We start from the raw sequence: 23,000 nt of genomic DNA, 5'->3' as shown, positions 1-23,000 counted from the left end.
ATGGGACCGGTGCCCACCCAACATCGTAATGCACATGGGGAGCTATCATAGGTAGCGAAATCCGGTTGCGAAAGCCAGCTATAATGGCTGGGGGATCATCGTGCTAACCACACGATACCTCCATTCTATTTGGATGATCGTCCACCTCTGCTTCGGCATGTGGACGTGAGACCGTCGGTTTGGGCCCTTCATGGGCTGTAGCGCCAGAGATTATTGTTATTATTATTATTATTATTATTATTATTATTATTATTATTATTATTATTGTTATCTAAAGAGTAAGGTATGCGCAAACAAACCGTTAAATATTCAACAACTGACGCCAGCAATTCGTCAAGAATTTTCGAACATCATAGTCGAAATGTTGCAAAGTATAATGACAAATTTCAAAGACCGATTACAATAATGTATACACGTTGCTGAAGGGCATTTGAAGGATGTCATTTTCAAGCAGTAGTAGCTATATGCAAATGGCATACAATATTCTATATTTTCAATAATAAAAGTTAATTTAATATAATACCTAAAGTTTCAGTTCGCTATTTAAAAATCTCTCGTTTCTTTGGCCCACCCTGTATGAATGAGAGGTCATCTCTGGGAAAATAACTTACAGTTGTAAGATCTGCTGAAAATGTTCCCCTCCTTCTGGAGACACATTTTTGCACGTTTCACCATGTTTTCAGATACACGCCTCAAAATGTCTGCGTAGATATTGTTTATTTCGGCTGTGATGTTTGTCCGGAGGTCCTGGATGTTTCCTGGTTTGTTTCTGTAGACTATTTTCCTTGCCATAGTCCCACAGAAAATAATCTGCTGGCGTCAAGTCTGGTGACCTTGGAGGCCACAAAACTTTAGAGATAACACGGTCCTCGAAGAAGCTACTAATGTGTGCATAAGTTCGATATTATCTAGCTGTTCCACGAAGTCTGTGAAATTTTTTTAAGCACGTCAGTATCTACAATTTCTTCAAAGAAAGTTGGTCCAATGATCCTGTGGCCAGATATTGCATACTACATTCCAACTTTTTCTGAATGAAGTGATATATTATAGGCTATCATGGTACACATGAGGATTTTCTGCCGCCATATCATTTACATTGCCTCTGAGATGAATGGTTATGTGACAACAATTAACATTGTAGCGATATGTCTATACATACAGTCACTGTAGATATGTCGAAAGCAGTCTGCCATCTGCCGGTATCCACAGAAACTTTTGATTTCTTGTATCATTTCAATGTCACCTATAGACGCAGAGTTATAGCACAGTCTAGTATATACAGTCACGAAACTCAATACGTAGTAAATATGCATCCATAGATAGTTGCTAACCACTAGGGTCGCTAATATCGCCCCATTACAGACAATGCGAAATAGTACCGGCACTGTCTATTGTTCCTAGTACCCTCACAACTCAAGCTTCGTGATTGTATATACTAGATTGTGGTGACAGCTAATTGAAAAGTGGAATATCCCACTGAAACACACTGTATGATAGCGGTAATAATTTAATGAAGAGCAAAATGGTTTTTGGAAAAAGAAGATTATTTAGAGATTATACTTCACATTAAAACTTCTGATCGAAAGAAGATATGAATTGAATTTAAAAACACATTTGACATCTTCATATTACAAAAAAGCTTTTAACAGATTAAACAGAGACATTGTATTTTATATTTTCAAAGAAGATGGAGTTTCAAATCAAATCATTACTGCCATTAACAATATCCACGAAACACAAAGAAGCTATGAAAACTAATTCTGAACTCTCAGAATTCCAATCGATAAACACCCGCAGTTGGACAGGGATATCCAGTCTCTCCATCACTATTCATTATAATTTTACATTAGCTCTTTGCTAAACATCTGCAAAACTCTGGTAGGAAGATATCACTTTCGAATCAACAGAAATACGAAAATAGACACTAGCCTTTTCGCAGGCAACCGAGTTCTTTTAGCTAAAATTAAAGATTGAATGCAAATACACTAAATTTAATATTGTAAAAAATACAGAACGGTAATTCCTACAGCTAAATGCAAAATTATGGCTTTCGAGGGAAATGAACCATTTAGAAACAAAATATGCCTTGACAATATTATAACAATGGAAAAAATTGTTAACAATTTTAATTATCATGGCTACAGTATATCTTATCAAGGAGACATAACTTTCAAAAGGAGGTCTTTTTCAGTCTGCTATTTAATATGAAATTTTTTGGCGGTGAAATTACACGAATTAAACTTAATCGATTGAATTGAATACAAAATCGAGAGATTAAAATTTCTTCAAAGAAACGTTTTGATTTACTTACTTACTCACCTATTTACTTACTTATTTATTCACTTACTTACATACCTACTTACATATTTCTTTACTTAACTTATTTACTTAATTACCTACTTATTTACTTACTTACCTACTTCCTTATTTACTTATTTATTTACTTACCTGCTTCCTTATTTACTTACTTATCTACTTACCTATTTACTTACTTACCTACTTATTTATTTACCTTCTTACTTATTTACTTACCTACTTAATTATTTACTTACTTACTTATCTACTTACTTATTTATTTACTTATCTACTTACTTATTTATTTACTTACCTACTTACTTATTTACTTACCTTCTTACTTATTTACTTACCCACTTATTTACTTACCTTCTCACTTATTTACTTACCTACTTACTTATTTACTTACTTACCTACTTACTTATTTACTTACTTACCTCCTTACTTATTTACTTACTTATTTCCTTACTTATTTACTTACTTTTTACTTACTTCTTTACTTACTCAGCTACTTATTCACTTACCTACTTAGTTACTTACTTACATACTTATTTACTTACTTCTAACTTACTTATTTACTTAAACTACTTACTTATTTACTTACCTCCTCACTTATTTACATACTTATTTACTTACTTACCTACTTACTTATTTACTTACTTACCTACTTACTTATTTACTTACTTACTTACCCATTTACTTACTTACATCTTACTTACTTAGCTACTTATTTACTTACCTACTTAGTTATTTACCTACTTATTTACTTACTCACTTATTTACTTACTTATCTACTTACTCACAAATAGCTTTTAAGCCCGCCATCGGTCCCTATCCTGTGCAAGATTAATCCAGTCCCTACCATCATATCCCACCTCCCTCAAATACATTTTAATATTATCGTCTCACCTACGTCTCGGCCTCCCCAAAGGTCGTTTCCCCTCCGGCCACCCAACTAACACACTATATGCATTTCTGGATTCGCCCATACGTGCTACATGCCCTGCCCATCTCAGACGTCTGGATTAATGTTCCTAATTATGTCAGGTGAAGAATACAATGTGTGCAGTTCTGCGTTGTGTAACTTTCTCCATTCTCCTGTAACTTCATCCCTCTTAGCTCCAAATATTTTCCTGAGAACCTAATTCTCATACACCCTTAATCTCTGTTCCTCTCTCAAAGTAAGAGTTCAAGTTTCACAACCATACAGAACAACCGGTAATATAACTGTTTTATAAATTCTAACTTTCAGATTTTTTTTTGAGAGCAGACTGGATGACAAAAGCTTCTCAACCGAATAATAACAGGCATTTCCCATTAAAAACTTCAAGACTTGCTAAAAATAATTTACAGGTCTGATTCTGTGGTGTGTAATTTTCTGAGTACAGCTGTGTATTGGGTATTAAAATCTACAAAACTTGAGGTGGTTTGATGACATTATTACCATTAGAAATGAAATATTATTATAGTTAATGCTATGATGTGACTGTTTTCCATTAATTATACATATTAATGCTATATTGATGATACGAAAGTGAAACGTTTTGGGGTTATATAAGTAGATGTAGAAAATATCTTAAATTAGATCTTGATTTCTATATTTTACTGAGTGGCGGCTATATGTTACTGAAAACTATAAAACTTACGTAAGATAATATTGTTATTAAAAATCAAATATTTTTATAGTTATTAATCAAGTGGGGTTGGGTCTTTTTCATATACTTTATGGCGGTGTGGTGTAGATATTTATATGCGTGGTTCTCTTCAATATTGGCTCCAGAGAGCGCAAAAATTAGAGTTCCTAAGGAAAGACGAAAATATATTACTTACTGATAAAATAAGAGGCCTACAAGATTTTGTAGTCTCCCGATGATTTCAGCAAGATCTCTTAGCAGGATAAAATTATTTTACTCTCTACATTTCAAGGTAGTTTACGAAACATGCAGCAGCTATACCAAGATGCAATGTCAGTTGTTCGAAAGCATAGCAAACCTGACTTTTTTTTTTAACTTTCACCTACAATCCACAATGACCTGAAATAGTACTGCGTTACTCCCATATAAAAAACCGACTGATCGTCCTGACATTGTTACATGCGTTCTCGCTTTCAAACTAAAAATTGAAATTTGGCATAAAAAACCATTCAGAGGGAGTATCTTTCATTATCATGGAAGCAAATAACTTTCAAAATGTCTGGTATTTTTCATTGAAAATAAATCTGAAAAATGTTTATTTGAACGCCTAATGAACTTAGTTTGCAGCATTTGCTGCACAAGCCACTAGTTTTCTGAGCTTAGAAACGATACAGTCATAAAGCTGGCTGAAATGTTTACGGAGGTTGATTTTGACCTGATCTATCACGGCGTAGCGTTCGGATCAAACGCTCCTAGTTCGAAACACGCCACTTGGCTCGTCACACCCGATCTGCTTGGAATATTAAACGCCCTCGATAACCGACAGAGCGGCAAGGAGTCCGGCGGGATGCATATCCATGAGGGCGCTCTGTTGTTGCTTACAAGAATTATGCAAATTCGCCATTTGCATATACCACCACGTGACGTCATCAACATGGCTCAATGCGCAATATCATTTTCACGAACATCTGAGCTTTTCGCCGGGGATACAGGCGTCGATGTCCGTGATGATTAACTTACTATATTTTCATTGCATTAAGCAACGCTGCATCAACTATAGTGGAAATTAAGTTTTAGAGATAGCATTCAGTGCTATACTATGGCCTGGAGGAAAGGGCAATATGCGCGGTGTCCCTAGGGCTGTGTTTTCTGCCCCGCAGGTGTTCACCTGGCGTTCCCACGCTATTGCTCCTCTCTTACATTCTATAGAACTTATGGTGAGGTGCCCGCAACTAAACACGGTGAAATCTTTGAGGGCCGGAACACAATATGTACTCCACTAGCGCCTCTACAGGGTTACATGTCAGTTAGATTACTGAAGGAAGTAAGTAATAATTCAGCTCTTGATGATTTTGTATTGTTAAAATTTTTCGTTTTAATTTCACGCAGTCTAATGCATTCATAGTTTAAGGCCAACTTCGGCTGCACCCAGTTATTACAGATTTCTGCAAGTTAATACTGCAGCAATGATAGCGACCCGATCGTATTACGTGAAATGGATCTCTCCAGCCAGTGCCCTTCAACTCTCAGATCTCTAAAGTCATTTTTGCAGCTTTCTCCGAGTTGATTGGCAGAATGTGTTAAGTTGGTTGGCTTGTTGATTTTTTTTATTTTTTTATTTATTTATTTAGTTGTTTATTTATTTATCTTTTTTATTTATTTGTTTCCGTCAGTTAATTGGTTTCGTTTGATTTCAATTAAATAATTGTTTTCGGTTGGTTGGTTGGTTGGTTGGTTGGTTGGTTGGTTGGTTGGTTGGTTGGTTGGTTTCCATTGGTTGATTGATTCGTTTCGGTTGATTGTTGGTTGATCTATTGGTTTCGGTTGGTTAATTGCTTCCGATCTATTTATTTATTTATTTATTTATTCATTCATTCATTCACTCACTCACTCACTCACTTACTTATTCATTCATTCACTCACTCACTCACTCACTTACTTATTCAATTCATTTACTCATTTATTTATTTATTCATTCATTTACTTACTTATTTATTCATTCACTCACTTACTTATTCATTCATTTACTTATTCATTCATTCATTCATTTACTTACTTATTTATTCATTCACTCACTTATTCATTCATTCATTTACTTATTTATTCATTCATTCATTTACTTATTTATTCATTCACTCACTTACTTATTCATTCACTCACTTACTTATGCATTCATTCATTCATTCATTCACTTACTTATTTATTCATTCATTCACTCACTCATTCACTTACTTATTCATTCATTTACTTACTTATTTATTCATTCATTGACTCACTCACTCATTCACTCACTCACTTACTTACTTATTCATTCATTCACTCATTTATTTATTTATTTATGTGTTCATTTATTTGTTTGTTTGTTTATTTATTTATTTATTTATTTATTTGTGTGTTTATTTATTTATTTATGTGTTTATTTATTTATTTACTTATTTATTTATGTGTTTGTTTGTTTATTTATTTATGTGTTTATTTGTTTATTTATTTATTTGTTTGTTTGTTTATTTATTTATTTATGTGTTTATTTATTTATTTATGTGTTTATTTGTTTATTTATTTGTTTGTTTATTTATTTATTTATTTATTTATTTATTTATTTATTTATTTATTTATTTATTTATTTATTTATTTATTTATTTATTTATTTGTTCGCTGGTTGATTATCTGGTTGGTTGGTTTATATTGGTTGGTTCATTGGTATCGGTTGGTTTATTGATTTCGTTTGGCTGATATTGATTGATTGATTGGTTGGTTGTTTGGTCGGTCGGTCGGCTGGTTGATTTGTTTCTGTTGGTTTGGCTTTGGTTGGTTAATTAATTACTTTTTGGTGGCTAATTAGTTTCGGTAGGTTGGTTAGTTTATTGGTTTTCATTGATTGATTGATTTATTTATTTATTTATTTATTTATTTATTTATTTATTTATTTATTTATTTATTTATTTATTTATTTATTTATTTATTTATTTATTTATTTATTTATTTATTTATTTATTTATTTATTTATTTATTTGTTTATTTATTTCTGTTGGTTGATTGGTTTCGGATCGTAATTTAGTTTCGATAGGCTGGTTAGATTCATTTGGTTGATTGATTGGATTCCGATAGATTGCTTCGTTTCCGGTACGTTGGGTTCCCAGGTACGTTCTATATTACGCGAGCAGTGGAAGTTCGTAAATAATATTCATCCTCGCACACCTACACGTTGACCACCACGGGGGTAAACACTGGTTTACTTTGTATGCTTGTGTGTTGTCTTACGTCAGTGACGACCTTCGTTCATATTGATATTACACGTTTAATTTTATCTTGGACGTAAATGATATTACTGAATTCTGAAATAAGCATTAAAACATAACAGGAACCGCATAGCTTTCATCTCATAAAACCCAACAGGTTTCTTTCAGTCATTACTCTTTAAAATAAAGACAATATTTTTCTATGCACGTCTCTAATTAAAAGTATAAAATTGATGGCCTTTAATGGAAAAAACAATGCAAGAGTGTTACATTATCTCCATGGCAACAGCACATTTGCATCATATCACAGGGATGGAACCAGCAATTCAGCCAAAGTGGACTGATCTATCATTCTAGCCGCTCCATCCATCAAACTGGAGACAACCCTCGTCTTCCAATCCCCCGCCCCCGGCTAAGGTAACGTCACGTGTCTTACCAACACATTAACAGTTAGTATGATGACACAAGATGGGCTCTCGCGAGGAGGATGTCCAGAAAGTTATGGAACTTCTTACAAGTTCAGCTTCAGGGAAATATCGATAGCAAGAGCGTCCCATATCGTAAATATCACTTATCTGATGGAAAGTGTAACCAACTCAAGTTCGGTTGGAGTAAACTTTTGAAGATTGCATTATGTAGGAGTTACCTTCCCTTAGGTTTAGTATGCTCTAAATTCCTTCAAGTTTTGGGGTAGTTCAATTAGATTAGTTTAATTTAGTTCAGTAATGTCTCAACATAATTATTAGCTTGATTTATTTCAGTTTAGCTTGATCTTAATTTAGCTTATTTTTGGTCTTTGTGTAGTTTCAATTTTAGTTCGGTTTCGTTTCAGTTTGATTTTGTTTTTTTAATTTAGATTTAGTTCCGTTTAATTTGGTTTTAGTTTGATTGTAGATTACATGGTCAGTTCAGATGGCCATGGAATCGTAAACATGTATAAAATAGCCTGCCGTTCCATGTATACTTACTTAATGGTTCTGAGTTTAGATGGCCATGACATTGTGATCTTTTTTTTTTTTTTTTTTTTTTTTGTACTCGCTTTAACATCTCTGGTCATATCGCGAGTTAATCTTTTGTATGAAATCCGAAGGTACTATTTTTGAGACTGGTTCTATTGTTGCGAACTAGATGGCGTCTGTAGATATATTACTGATTTGTTATGAATGTGATTTTGGTGATGAATGAAGTGATATTCAGGGATGTTGTGGCCCGAATTTCCTGGCATTTGCCGTACGGTTGAGGGAAAACCGTGAAAAACCTCAACCAGGAAATTCAACCCGACCGGGAATCGAACCCGGGCCCTCTGCGTAAGAGACCACCATGCTGACCCCTACACCACAGAGGTGGTCATTGTGATCTTATAACCTCTCCAACTTGAAATATATTTTATTTAATGTAAATTTTGTGCTATCTTAGAAATAACATTGTATGACACACATTCGTAAAGTCATCTTTTTGGCTCTCGTGTGTTTGTGAAACTTGGCTAACAATTAAGTTAATTCAACTGTGTTTAAGAACTTCAGAAGTATGTGTGGATACATCACATATTCATTATGTATGAGGTCTCGCCCACCTCATTGAATATTACACGACTACTCTGAAGTAGCCAATTTGTATTATTACTATTTAATACGAGAAAAATCAGTACCGGCACCGGGAATCGAACCCAGAACCTCTCAGATCTGCGCGCTGAGCGCTCTTTCCAACTGAGCTATGCCGGGACACGATTCACGGCGCCGGTCGAACCCCTCTCGTAATGCTTTTTACGGCCTTACGGATTTTTCTCGTATTAAATAGTAATAATACACATTGGCTACTTCATAGTAGTCGTGTAATATTCAATGAGGTGGGCGAGACCTCATACAAAATGAATATGTGCTGTATTAACTGTTAGCAGTTGTCACAAACTGATGTTGAATATGGCCACAGAGTCATTTAAATATGCGCTCCTGCATATATGACGTGTATCGTCTCAAATGCAGGTAGTAAGGCCGTAAAACATTACGAGAGGAGTTCGGCCGACGCCGTGTATCGTGTCCCGGCATAGCTCAGTTCAAAAGAGCGCTCAGCGCGCAGAGCTGAGAGGTCCTGGTTTCGATTCCCGGTGCCGGTACGGATTTTTCTCGTATTAAATAGTAATAGTATTTGTGGATGTTGGCTATATAAAAAAGGCATAAATAGTACACCGTGTCCCAAAAGGTACTTTACAATTTTGATGTGTTGTAATTCGGTCTGTAATTGACATAGAGGAACAAACCATGGTTTATTTGATTCACCAACTCTTGAAGTTTTTTTTTTCTGTTTTTGTTTTGTTAATCCACTTCAACATGCGCAGCTCTGGTGGCGCGTACAACGTCAAGGCGAAATTCCAACTCTGTCCATACTCTCCTTAGCATATCGATGTCAACTGAGGCAATGGCAGCTCTTATTCTAGCCTTCAAATCATCAAGGTCAATCACACCAGTTCTATAGACTTTGTCTTTGACAAACCCCCACAAAAAGAAGTCCAGGGATGTCAAGTCTGGGGTTCTGAGAGGCCACGCAATTCAAGATGATTATAACAAGAATTGATGATGATAACAATTTTCTGAACAAAGTGGCATTTTCGGATGAATCAACTTTCCATGTGTGCGGTAAGGTCAACACACATAATGTAAGAATCTGGGGCTCAACCAATCCACATATGGTAAGGGAGGTGATTCGTGACAGTCCCAAAGTCAATGTCTGGTGTTGTGTGATGCTTGCCCGCATTATAGGGCCATTCTTTTTTGCTGAACAAACGGTTAATGCAACAACTTACAAAGACATGTTGGAGCTGTATGCGATACCACAACTGTTTGAGCTTCAACCAACAGTCTTCTTTCAACAAGATGGTGCACCACCACATTGGGCATTAGAAGTGAGACGGACCCTGGACAACACATTCCCCGCACATTGGATCGGAAGGGGAGGTCCAATTGCGTGGCCTCCCAGATCCCCAGACTTGACACCCCTGGACTTCTTTTTGTGGGGGTTTGTCAAAGAAAAAGTCTATAGAACTCGTGTGATTGACCTTGATGATTTAAAGGCTAGAATAAGAGCTGCCATTGCCCCAGTTGACATCGATATACTAAGGAGAGTATGGACAGAGTTGGAATTTCGCCTTGACGTTGTACGCGCCACCAGAGCTGCGCATGTTGAAGTGGATTAACAAAACAAAAACAGAAAAAAACTTCAAGAGTTGGTGAATCAAATAAACCATGGTTTGTTCTTCTGTGTCAATTACAGACCGAATTACAACACGTCAAAGTTGTAAAGTACCTTTTGGGACACGGTGTACTTTAGAAACAAATATAGCTACGAGAAGAGATTTAAATGTTCATAGGAAAATGAAGAATTTTAAAATGGCTGACAAAACATTAGACTTAATTTCAAGAAAAATTGAAACAACTGCGTTATTTTTCTTAATTTAGTTTTGAAACGAGACAATTTGAAATAGATCTTACTCATATCAGAGAATAAGAAAACGTGGCCCCAATTGCACACCTCAAAATGCTTTACACTTATATAAGGTTAGCGGTGACATTTGTAATTAGCATGCGTGCTTGTTGGACACCCCTGTCGTAAACAAATTGCTTGCAGCTTCAAGTCGTGTCATCGTGTGTTAACAAGACTTTGAAAAAGTGGCGGGGACCCAACCACCGATTTATGAACCGGCCACTGACAAAACATGTCACCGCATTTGCATGCCGAGAAACGCCTTGGCCAACGGGTGTCGCGAAAACTAATGCACAGCGAGGGCAATTAACTGCACGATGTCGCTAAGAAGGCAGAGATAGGGATAAGGAGGAGATAGAAAATATAGTGGAATGAAGAAACTATGATATTGAATAAAAAACTTGGGTTGAGCCCAAAAAGACATCAACTGTGAAGGTATCGTACATAGGAACAACTCCAATCACAAAGCAAAAAATTATTGTTGTTTAATCAACTGTCCAGTATTGGTATTGCAGTAGAGTGGCCAGTTCCTTTCCCCCTCCATTGCATACATCGCTTACTAGCCACATATTACACTATTTACTTACAAAGCTTTTAAGGAACCCGGAGGTTCATTGCCGCCCTCACATAAGCCCGCCATCGGTTCCTATCCTGTTCAAGATCAATCCAGTCTCTATCATCATATCCCATCTCCCTCAAATCCATTTTAATATTATCCTTCCACCTACGTCTCGGCCACCCCAAAGGTCTTTTCCCTCCGGCCTCCCAACTAACACTCTATATGCATTTCTGGATTCACCCATACGTGCTACATGCCCTGCCCATCTCAAACGTCTGTATTTAATGTTCCTAATTATGTCAGGTGAAGAATAAAATGCGTGCAGTTCTGCATTGTGTAACTTTCTCCATTCTCCTATAACTTCATCCCTCTTAACTCCAAATATTTTCCTAAGAACCTTATTCTCAAACACCTTTAATCTCTGTTCCTCTCTCAAAGTGAGAGTCCAAGTTTCACAACCCTACAGAACAAACGGTAATATAACTGTTTTATAAATTCTAACTTTCAGATTTTTTGACAGCAGATTGGAATGACAAAAGCTTCTCAACAGAATAATAGCAGGCAGTTCTCACATTTGAGGACCTTATTTTCAAAACAATCCTTGTCCACTCCCGTAACTTTGTGGGAAATCACGAAAAACATTCTCAGGTCTAAAATATCTTGCCAGTTAGGCAAGAGAATTCATGAGACCAAAGAGGTTGGGTGCATTTAGAATCAAATCTTTGATTCCAAAGTTGAACTAATATTTTGTCGCAATTTTGCTGTGGACAAGAATCAGTTTGATTCCAACAGTCGCTTTTAACTCCAGACTTTAGTGGTTTAGAGTGCGTTCTGAAACCAAATCATGATAGTTCTATGTAGAGATATATCTGTAGAATGCACGGACACATGAAGTTTATTATCGCTATCAGGTGGACAAGAGACGTTTTGAAAATCAGCTCCTCATTTATTCTGTGTTTAATTTCCCCTCGAGTGTAATTTATGTTTGTTACTCTTGCTCCAGGGTATTTGAATTTTTCCACCTTTTGAGAAGATAAATGTCGAATTTTTATAAATCCATTATATATAATATTTTGGTCCCGAGACATAATCATATACTTTGTTTTCACTGTAATAAAAATCCAAACGCGTCGGAGGAATTTGTTCCAGTTAGTGAGCTCGTATCCTTAAATTGTCATTTGTGTCTTTTTTTTCGGTTCTTTACTCGTCCGTTTTCAATTCATTTTTTAAATCTTAGGTTCGATTTAATTCGCTTTTATTTGAGTTTTATTTTCAATTAATTTGATTTTTTTTTTTTCAATTTCTATTCCGTTTCTTATTTTACTTTTATTTTATTTCTTACTTGGATACAGTGGCGTACACACAATTTTCTCAATTATTAAAATTTGTTTACAATTTTATCATTAATATTTTAAATGTTGTATTTCCATTAAATACTATCTTTTGGTCATAAGATAATCATATATTTTGTTTTCACTTGAATAAAAATTCATCCTGTTCCAGTTAGTAAGCGCTTACCCATAAATTGTCATTTGTGTTTTTTTTTTCGGTTTTTAATCATTCTTTTTCAATTCATTTTTTTATGTTGGATGTCATTTGATTCGCTCATATTTGAGTTTTATCTTTATTTAACTTGAGTTTTTCAATTTTTATTCCGTTCCTTATTTTATTTTTATTTTATTTCTTACTTGAATACAATGGCGTACTCAGAATTTTGTCATTGGAGGTCATTATTAAAATTGTTTACAATTTTATCATTCATATTTTAAATCTTGTTTATTATTATTATTATTATTATTATTATTATTATTATTATTATTCACAATAAAGTCAGAACTTCAACGAACGGGTGAATACCGGTCTTAAAATGAGTTTAAAATCGACAATGCACAATATTTAACATCTGCCCTGCAGAATTGTCAAGACAACCTCTTCAATATGTCCCACAGCAAGTTAAATTTCATATTGTGTTAGTATTATTTTTATTACAAGGTCGGAACTAGGCGGTAGGTCTCTCTATAGTAAAGATAGCATTGTTATAATTCGAACGTGCCGCAACACCAAGCACAGGGATTATATTGAAGGCGGGGTAGGATATGCCGATGTCGATGTAGATTTTGTTACTCTGACAGTGAAAAATTAGAGAAAGGAAAACAATAATTATGGATAAAAAATGCTCAAATTCAAATGTCATTTTTCAAAAAGTTCAAGGGGTTTTAAACCCTGTAACCCCCCCCCCTTGCATACTCCCCTGCTAGGGTAGTTTGGTAGGTTGATTTAGTGCCGATTATATAAACCATTTAATCTTAGATCAGAGGTTAAATTGATCCTCGTTCTAGCTGAACTTGGAATTTTATGTTGTATAAAGTCTGATCTGAGATTAATTTGTATTAAACTAAAGTCAACTTTGACTGAAGAAATTTCTCCGATTAAATTAGATGATCCAAGTTCAGTTATTTCTTTTCTGTTTGAAGTATATGAGTGGCAGATTGTGCAAGAAAAATAACCATTATATATATATATATTTTTTTTTCAATTTCTTGCCTTAATACACAAACATTCTTATATTTTATAAGGCTTTATCGTGTTCAGCAGTATCAAATAACATAACCTATAATTATATTATGTTTATGACAACAATTAGGCCTAATTATTAATGGATATGATAAGTACATTCATAAATTTTCAATTAACTGTATTACTAAACGAAAATTGTTGTTTTATAAAGCTTTATTATGTTTAGCAGTATCAAACACCATAACATGATAACAACTTGGAGAACAGTCAACCTTCTTCTTATTGTCCGCCATTATTTACATTGCACAAAACAAACCAGTGTCTCGAACAGAGTTTGCGGAAAGTCGCCAAAAAGTAGTTGGAAAGTCGCTAGTTTTCTTATTATCAACAAAGAAAGATTAAATTTTGTCTCTATGAGGCGCTAAAAATGTCACTAAATCCCTATTTAAGCAACAGAAAAGTTAAAAGCAATTGTCGTCGAAAAAGAGTTAAAGTCGCTAAATTGGCTACACTGAACAAACCTGTACAACTGGCCCGCGCATCACATACTTCACCTGTTTATGCGATGTTGCCAAGTCCTTTTCACGTGAACTTAGATTGCATTTGAACCTGGGTAATTTGATCGCAGAAAAGTTTTATACAATAGAAGAAGTGCAAATCTAGTCTTTTAGGTAAAGCTCCCTGTAAAGCAGATTTGAATAATTTCAAGGGAAAAATTGTTCCGGGGCCGGGTATCGATACCGAGACCTTTGGTTGAACGTACCAGCGCTCTGCCAACTGAGCTACCCGGGAACTCCACCCGACACCGTCTCAACTTTTCCCTTTATATCCACACAACTCGCGTGGGCTGACGAAACGCCAGAGACCCACATCGAGTGCACACAATCTCTGTGTGACTTGGAATTGTGGTTTTCTGTTAACGTACACAGTGACGTATATATTATGCAAATCTAGTCTTTCAGGTAAAGCTCCCTGTAAAGCAGATTTGAATAATTTCAAGGGAAAAATTGTTCCGGGGCCGGGTATGGATCCCGGGACCTCTGGTTGAACGTACCAGCGCTCTGCCAACTGAGCTACCCGGAAACTCCACCCGACACCGTCTCAACTTTTCCCTTTATATCCAAACAACTCGCGTGGGCTGACGAAACGCCAGAGACTCACATCGAGTGCACACAATCTCTGTGTGACTTGGAATTGTGGTTTTCTGTTAACGTACACAGTAACGTATATATTATGTAAATCTAGTTTTTCAGGCAAAGCTCCCTGTAAAGCAGATTTGAATAATTTCAAGGGAAAAATTGTTCCGGGACCGGGTATCGATCCCGGGAACCAGAGGTCCCGGGATCGATACCCGGCCCCGGAACAATTTTTCCCTTGAATTTATTCAATAGAAGAAGTGTCTGAACTCGGTTCATTCATTCATTCATTTATTTTATTCCATAGATCTTACATGAGCAATGAAGCTTTAAGATGTGGAACATGTCAACATTTTACAATATTACAATTACAATTTTTACAAATTTTTATAGTTTTACAATTTAGTAATTTTCTACAATTTTTACAATTTTGTACAATTTTTTTACATTTTTTTACATTTTGGCGAGATGTAGTGAGATGAGATGAGGTCCGAGGATTCGCCAAAATATTACCCGGCATTTGCCTTTTCGGTGGGGGAAACCTCGGAAAAACCCAACCAGGTAATCAAATCAAAGGGGTTGATGCCAAGGATTCGCCATAGACCATCCGGCTTCAGTCCCACGGCTGGGGAAAACCTCCGAAGAAACCAAAGTCCAAAGGGGGATCCAACCCAAGCCCGAACGCAGCTCCGGATCAGCAGCCCAGCGAGTCTGTCGACTGACCAACATCGATGGCTCTACTAAAAGTATACAATACATAGCCAATCAGATTATTAAATTTACAAACGCAAACGATCATTCATAAGTTGAGCTATATTATAATACAAAACAATTTAATTAAATTTAAGGCATAAACAATTCAACCAGTTGTGATATACAGAAATTGATAATACATATCATGCAAACTACTTCAAATTACAAACACAAACAATTTATCAGTAGAGCTATATAGATTACTATTCAATTTAAGGCATATACAATTCATCGGCCAAATCTATACAAATATATACAATACAAAGTAGCATACTTTCATTAAGCTATACAAATTTGTGCAATTAATATCAAGTAGATTAATTCAATTTATAATCATAAACAATTCATCAGTTGAGCTATACATATTACCATTCAATTTACAGTAGGCCTATATACAATTCATCAGTAGAGCTACACAGACTAGTAATCATTTTAAGAACATATACAATTCATCAGCCAAACTATACAAACATATACAATCAAATTAGTTCAATTTACAAACTTATTTTCGTTAAGCTATACAATTCATATGAAGTAGATTAATTCAATTTATAAGCTTAAACAATTCATCAGTTGACCTATACAGTATACTATTCAATTTACAGTACATACAATTCATCAGTTATGCTAAACAAAAAATACAATACATAGTAAACAGATTAAGTCAATATAAAAACATATTTTAGTTGAGCTATATAAAATTGTACATGTCATTTAAGTAGAATAATTCAATTCACAAGCATAAACAATTCATCAATTGTGTAGAAGGTATGAGTATGTAGAAATTTGGTTAATTCTTTTCTGAACCTTTTCTCGTTGTTCTTCAAATCTTTAAGATAATTAGGCAGTGCATTGAAGACTGTTATACATGAATAGCGAACTCCTTTTTTAAAACAGCTTAGACTAACAGAGGGTAGATGAAGATCTGATTTATGTCTTGTATTAAAATGATGAATGTCTTGATTAGTACTGAATTTATCTTGGTTCTTAATATACAGCATCATTAGGGAAAGAATGAATTCACAAGGTAAAGTCAAGATTTCTAAGTTTCGGAAAATATTTTTACATGAGGTCCTTTTATGCACACCGGCCATTATTCTTATAGCTTTCTTTTGTAAAACAAAAACGTGTTTAGCTTCAGACGAGTTACCCCAGAGTATTAATCCATATTTCATTACAGAGTGAAAATATGCAAAGTATGACATTTTAAGTAAGTTTATATCACCAATAGTAGATAAGGATCTTAATGCATAACAGGCAGAGCTCAATTTACGAGTAATACATTCTATATATGCGTTTTCCAGTTCAAGTGATTATCTAATTCTAAACCAAGAAACTTTGTGCTTATAGATTCTTTGAGATGAGTTCCATTTAATCGAATACTGTAGGAAACCTGAGCACTATTGTGTGTACTAAATTTGACTGCACTGGTTTTATCAACATTAAGTGCTAGTTTATTTGCATGGAACCATTCATTCATTAGATTCAGCACTGTATTAGAAGTGTTTATAAAATGATCGTATTGTTTGCTTGAAATAATTACACTTGTATCATCTGCAAATAAAATTACATGGGATGAATTGTTTATGGTCAAGGCTAAATCATTAATATAAACTAGAAACAACAATGGACCTAAAATTGACCCCTGCGGAACACCATGTTTAATATTTCTAAATTCTGAATAAGTAACTTTATGACTATTTGGTACATTTATTTCTACTTTTTGTTTTCTATTTGATAAGTACGATGTAAACCAACCCAACATCTCATCTTTAATGCCATAAAACTTCAATTTTTTTACTACTATACTATGGTCTACACAATCAAATGCCTTAGCCAAGTCACCTCCCACCGGTAAGGTGTTTGAAACAAGTTCAACTAAATTGTAAATGCTCTGATGTTTCTAGTAATGAACACAGTAACTTCACTATTTTTCATCAAAATATTAGGGGACTAAAACAAAAAACTGATGAATTGATCACTTCTTTAGCAACTCAAAAGCATAAACCTCAGATATTATGTATAACTGAACATCATATGAAGCAACAGGAAATACTACAACTGTCTTTACATGGATATGTATTAGGTTCCCATTTCTGTAGACATGTCTTCCAAAAAGGGGGTGCCTGTATTTTTATCAGAGAGGATCTATTATTTAGTAAAATTGATATATCTGATTTTTGCCTTGAACAAGATATTGAAATCTGTGGAATACAAATTGGTTATGAGATATCAAATTTAATTATCTTATGTGTTTATAGGGCGCCAATGGGAGATTATAAGAAATTTACAACTAACTTAGATTCATTATTGAAAAGACTTTATAAACCACATACCGAATTTGTAATCTGTGGTGACATAAACATAGATTATCTATCAGAAAGCTCACGTAAAAGAAAATTAAACTCACTTCTTGAAACTTATAATCTTAGTCACACAGTAAGTTTTCCAACCAGAACACAAGCTGGAAGTAGTACTGCCATTGATAATATATTTATAGATAAAAGTAGATTGAATTCCTATTCAACAGTACCATTAGTCAATGGCCTGTCTGATCACGATGCACAAATTCTAAGTGTTTTCAATATGAGTGAAAAATTCCAAAGTGTTAATCTAAAAATAAAAAAAAGGATTATAAATGCTGAATCTCTTCATCATTTAAATACATGTCTACAAAATGAATCTTGGGAAAATGTATATAGTACCGATACCATTGATATTAATACTAAATTTAATGCATTTTTCACTACATTTACGAATTATTTCAATGAATGTTTTCCAGTCAAGGTGGTGAAAAAATGTAAAAGTAAAAACACGTGGATAACTCAGGGAATTAAAATATCATGTGCTAGAAAAAGGAATCTATATTTAATGAGTAGGAATAGTGATGATCCTCATGTTCTTAATTACTACAAGAATTACTGTAAAACTTTAACAAAAGTTATAAAAGATGCAAAGAAAATGTATCTGAATGAAAAAATACAAAATTCAGATAATAAGATTAAAACTATTTGGGATATTATTAAAAATGAAACTAATCGATATTCAAAGAGTGAAAATATTACTTGCATTAAAATCAATGATAGTAAAATAGATAACCCAAAATCAATTGCAAATCATTTTAACGACTTCTATATAAATATTATTCAGAACTTAAACATTCAAGATTGTGCAGAAGATGCTGCACTTGGTTACCTAACTGATGCATTTAACACTGAGTTTTTAGGTCTCAAATTTATTCCCACTACCGCAGCAGAAATCATGCATGTGATAAAACAACTAAAAACAAAATATTCCTCTGGATATGATGAAATTCCAAGTAAAGTTCTGAAAGCTTGTTCTGAAATATTATCCCCTCCGTTAAGCTATCTTCGATCAAAATTGATCTTTAGTCAGGGAGTTTTATACAATTGGGCCTAACAGTGTGTGATGTTGACCACAGCGATGGTGAGGCGGCCGCAGTAAGATGACGGGCGGCTGCATGAACTTCTGGGAGGGCAGCAACGCCACCAACTGGAGCCGCGTGCTGTACCTGAACGTGACGTGCGAGCTGCCCATCCGCTACGCGCAGCCCATGTACGGCTACGTGGTGCCCTTCCTGCTGGTGGTCACCATCATCGCCAACACGCTGATCGTGGTGGTGCTGTCCAAGCGGCACATGCGCACGCCCACCAACGCCGTGCTCATGGCCATGGCGCTGTCCGACATGTTCACGCTGCTCTTCCCCGCACCCTGGCTCTTCTACATGTACACGTTCGGCAACCACTACAAGCCGCTGTCGCCAGTGGGCGCCTGCTACGCCTGGAACATCATGAACGAGGTCATCCCCGCCATGTTCCACACCGCCTCCATCTGGCTCACGCTGGCGCTCGCCGTGCAGCGGTAATGGTCACGCTGTATTACTCCATAATGTCTGACAGGAGATGTAAACATTGCCGGCAGAAGAGAGAAGTATAATTGCTATTCAACCAATGGCAGAGGTCTCATTCCACGCTTGTCTTGAAGTTGGGTGGGAGTAGAACGCTTCAGACATCTGCCATTGGTTCAATTATACTTCTGTCTGCCGGTAATGTTTACATCTCCTGTCAGACACTATGAATCAAAGTATAATAATAATAAAATGTAAAGCGTCCAATGGGCAAAAGTCCATATGACTCTAGTCTAGAAGTTTGTTGAGATGTGCACTGTCACACTGTACACTACACTGACTCTAGTTTGTACAAAATCCAATCAGCGATACTGATCTCTTGTTACAATACAAGGCATGGTAAGTGTCACACTGTTCACTACACAGTACACATATACATTCGTGACAGGCCTGGTGGAAAGACTTCCTGGTGCAGATGCGATGGTGGAAACCATGGATCGCAAAACGCGTCACTACGTGCCTCAGTTCATATTCTGCTCGCATCCATTCCTTATTTACCATGGCGTCAGTATTGTAGAAGCTTTCACTTATGGAGTCCCTCTTCATTCGGGGCTCTCGTGGCAGTTCCTCACATGCTGGTGTAGATGGCAGTAGCATTCGCAGTCTCAGGTCTTCAACCAAGAAAGTTTCCCTAGCTAAGACATATGCATATCTTGATAGAGAGAATTTTGAAACTCCTAGCACCCTTTTCAGGCACCTTGGTTTCAGGCTTTCGAGCTCCTGTAGCTGTCTGCGTGATAGATATTCCCATGTGATTTCTAACCCATATGTGAGTGAGAGTAGTATTTCAACACGAAAGAGTTCCATAGCGGTATTTATTGACATTCTTTGTAGATGTCTAATGTCACTTATGCTTCTGATTGCGGCTGTAAGTCTTTCCTTTAGATGGACTAAAAAGGTTGACCCGGTTACTTTCATGAATCAAAGTATAGGGAATGCATTTCTATAGGTTAACAACTGCCAAAACTCCGCTGTAGGAGGTTACTAAACCTCACCGCTGCGCTGGAGGAGGAGGCGGAGTTTCCCTCCATTAATCTGAACCATTGTCGCTACAGATTGACAAGTCATCTGATGCATCACTGCTATCAGTTAAACATGAGAGCGCCTTTGTCCGGTTTGCAGAGAAAAGGACTCCTATAAACATATTTTATTACAGTCTGTCGAATTGGAACATCTACGGAGAAAATTTCTACCACCCTCGATGCTAAGTCAGAATAGGAGTTCGCTTGCATGTCTTGACCTCATGGGGAATAGAGAATACGAACAAAAGATTGGATTGTTCCTCTTGAAGGCGAGAAAGATTAGAACTTCAGCTGTTGAAGTTTGTAACATGAATTGAGGAAGGGATAATAGTATCTACCCAACTATACACTTTTATGCCTGTTTTAGGTTAGGATATATTATATAATATGTTTTGTGTTCCATTTTCATTTTAATATGTGTGTTCTTTTAGAGAGTAGTGGATATAATCATAGGTGGGGGGGGGTGAAACCTACAAAGTAGGACTTGTTTTAGGTACAAAGCACATACGGTCAGTAGACCCGTGTATTGGATTTTAGAGAAAACTATGATAATATTAAAATCTGTATGTATAATATTACTCAGTAAATCCATCTATCTACTTTAAACATTCTCCTAACGGAAGTATTCTGTCATTTTCACTGTCTATTACATTAGCATAGGAAAATATTGTTCTTAGTTATTTTTAAGGTGATCAACACATTTCTTTCACTTGTCTTTTCCATATTCTGCGAGAAGGCGGCGACACAATCGTTCCTTTACGTTAAGTGGGTAACCAATTTTTGTTACAAAAATCCAATTCAAAAGACTGGAGACAACTGACTAAAGATTTTAGTATTCCCTTTAAGTAAATGAAACCAATCAAAACAATAAAAGTTTATTTTTAAAGCATGGTTGGGTTTTGAAGATAAATAATGTTTATGTACGCGCTACTTGACGGACTGCGAGCAGTCAGACATAAACTTAACAAGTGATGATATCTTGTAGACTCATTCTGTTGACAAGGGAATTTTTTCAACATAAAGTAGAATCTTTTTAGACGATTTCATACACTGCAACTACCCAGTTATCTCGTCAAGGAAAAAAGTTTATCGCTGATTGGTTTTTCTGCTTCAAAAACATATTTTCCCACACTACAATAGTACAAAACAAACCTCAATTAAGAAGTCTTACATTTGTTATATTGTGGTGACTCAAACATCTTATAAATCTGCAAACAATACTCTTCAACATGCTTTTTTCCTTATTAGAATCTGACTATTACTTTTTGAGTTATTATTAAGTATAAAAAATGCAAAAATATTCTGCGTAAGTAACGCCTTCTTTCGTAATTGGCTGACATTTAAGGAGGAGGAGGTGTATAGTATATTGTCACTCTTTAAGATTGACTCATGCGCAGACCAACGGAGTTTTCTAAGTTGTTCCCCTATAGTTCCGTACCTATTTTGTTTGTTACGTTCTAGACGCATGTTACTGATATGTTTCTATGTTTCATGTACACAGGATCCCTCTATTACAATTAAATGCGCAATTTCGAAAAGGGCACATGTCTGAAAAGTAAAAATGTTCAAGAATAAAAAAAAAAAAACATTTGATTTTAAATCGTTGTACTCAGACCAACAAAACTTAACAATCAGCATATTAGAGTAAAAACACAGTATAATATGAAAGAAAAATATTTATTTAAGATGATATATGATTTTTTTCTTGCTTTTTATATTGGAGATGTGGCCGTTTACAAGTATATAATAATAATAATAATAATATTAATAATAATAATAATAATACTAATAATAACAATAATAATAATAATTTTATTTTCCCTGGCAGAGTTAAGGCCATCAGGACTTCTCTTCCACTTAACCAGATCAATTCACATACAGGAAAATACATATACAAGTGTTAACTTAAGGAAAAAGATTGAATACATATGAATACAATCACAAAACTAGAGGAAGAGTACAAACTCTACAGAGTGATTTATATAAATAACTAACACATTTCTTTCTTTCTTCCTTTCTTTGGAAAGTTTATTCTTTATTTATTCGGCTGGAAATTCACTTAATGACCAGTTTTTAACGTCAAATTAAACAGGAGTTTTGATTCCCTGTCACGAGATGCGCAGATGTTTATTCTTTATTCTGTATATTTATTGTCATCAAAGTTATTATTCTTTTGGAGATTCAGTTGTTTTCAATTTGTTTACTAGTTCCAGTATTGTATTACTTTGGGGGATTACTCAGACATTTTTGACATTGTTATAGATAATGTATTACATAGGTCATTCGAACATGAGTAGCAACACTGTCAGTATTCAGCTCCCCTAGCGGTGATGAATGTAAGCTGGTAGTATGTGCTGCAGTGGAGCCTGATGTGTTATGTATGTATGTATGTATGTATGTATGTATGTATTCACACTGCAATGGGTATATACCAGGTGGC

At 35.2% G+C, this 23,000-nt stretch overlaps 1 protein-coding gene across 3 annotated transcripts in view; it reads left to right on the top strand.

Annotated features, from left to right (window-relative positions):
- Positions 1 to 23,000, top strand: part of SPR (Sex peptide receptor) — a 1,638,905-nt gene that overhangs the window by 1,600,251 nt on the left and 15,654 nt on the right. For all 3 annotated transcript variants that reach the window (XR_011335343.1, XM_069842364.1, XM_069842363.1), the window contains one exon: positions 19,053 to 19,492. Coding sequence is in view for 2 of the 3 variants with exons in the window: in XM_069842364.1 (XP_069698465.1) it covers positions 19,077 to 19,492 (416 nt within the window). In the remaining variant the exon portion in view is untranslated. The remainder of the gene's footprint in view (positions 1 to 19,052; positions 19,493 to 23,000) is intronic.

Source organism: Periplaneta americana, chromosome 12, assembly GCF_040183065.1.
Source record: "Periplaneta americana isolate PAMFEO1 chromosome 12, P.americana_PAMFEO1_priV1, whole genome shotgun sequence".
Taxonomy (NCBI): Eukaryota; Metazoa; Arthropoda; class Insecta; order Blattodea; family Blattidae; genus Periplaneta; species Periplaneta americana.
This window is presented reverse-complemented; position numbering and strand designations above follow the sequence as displayed.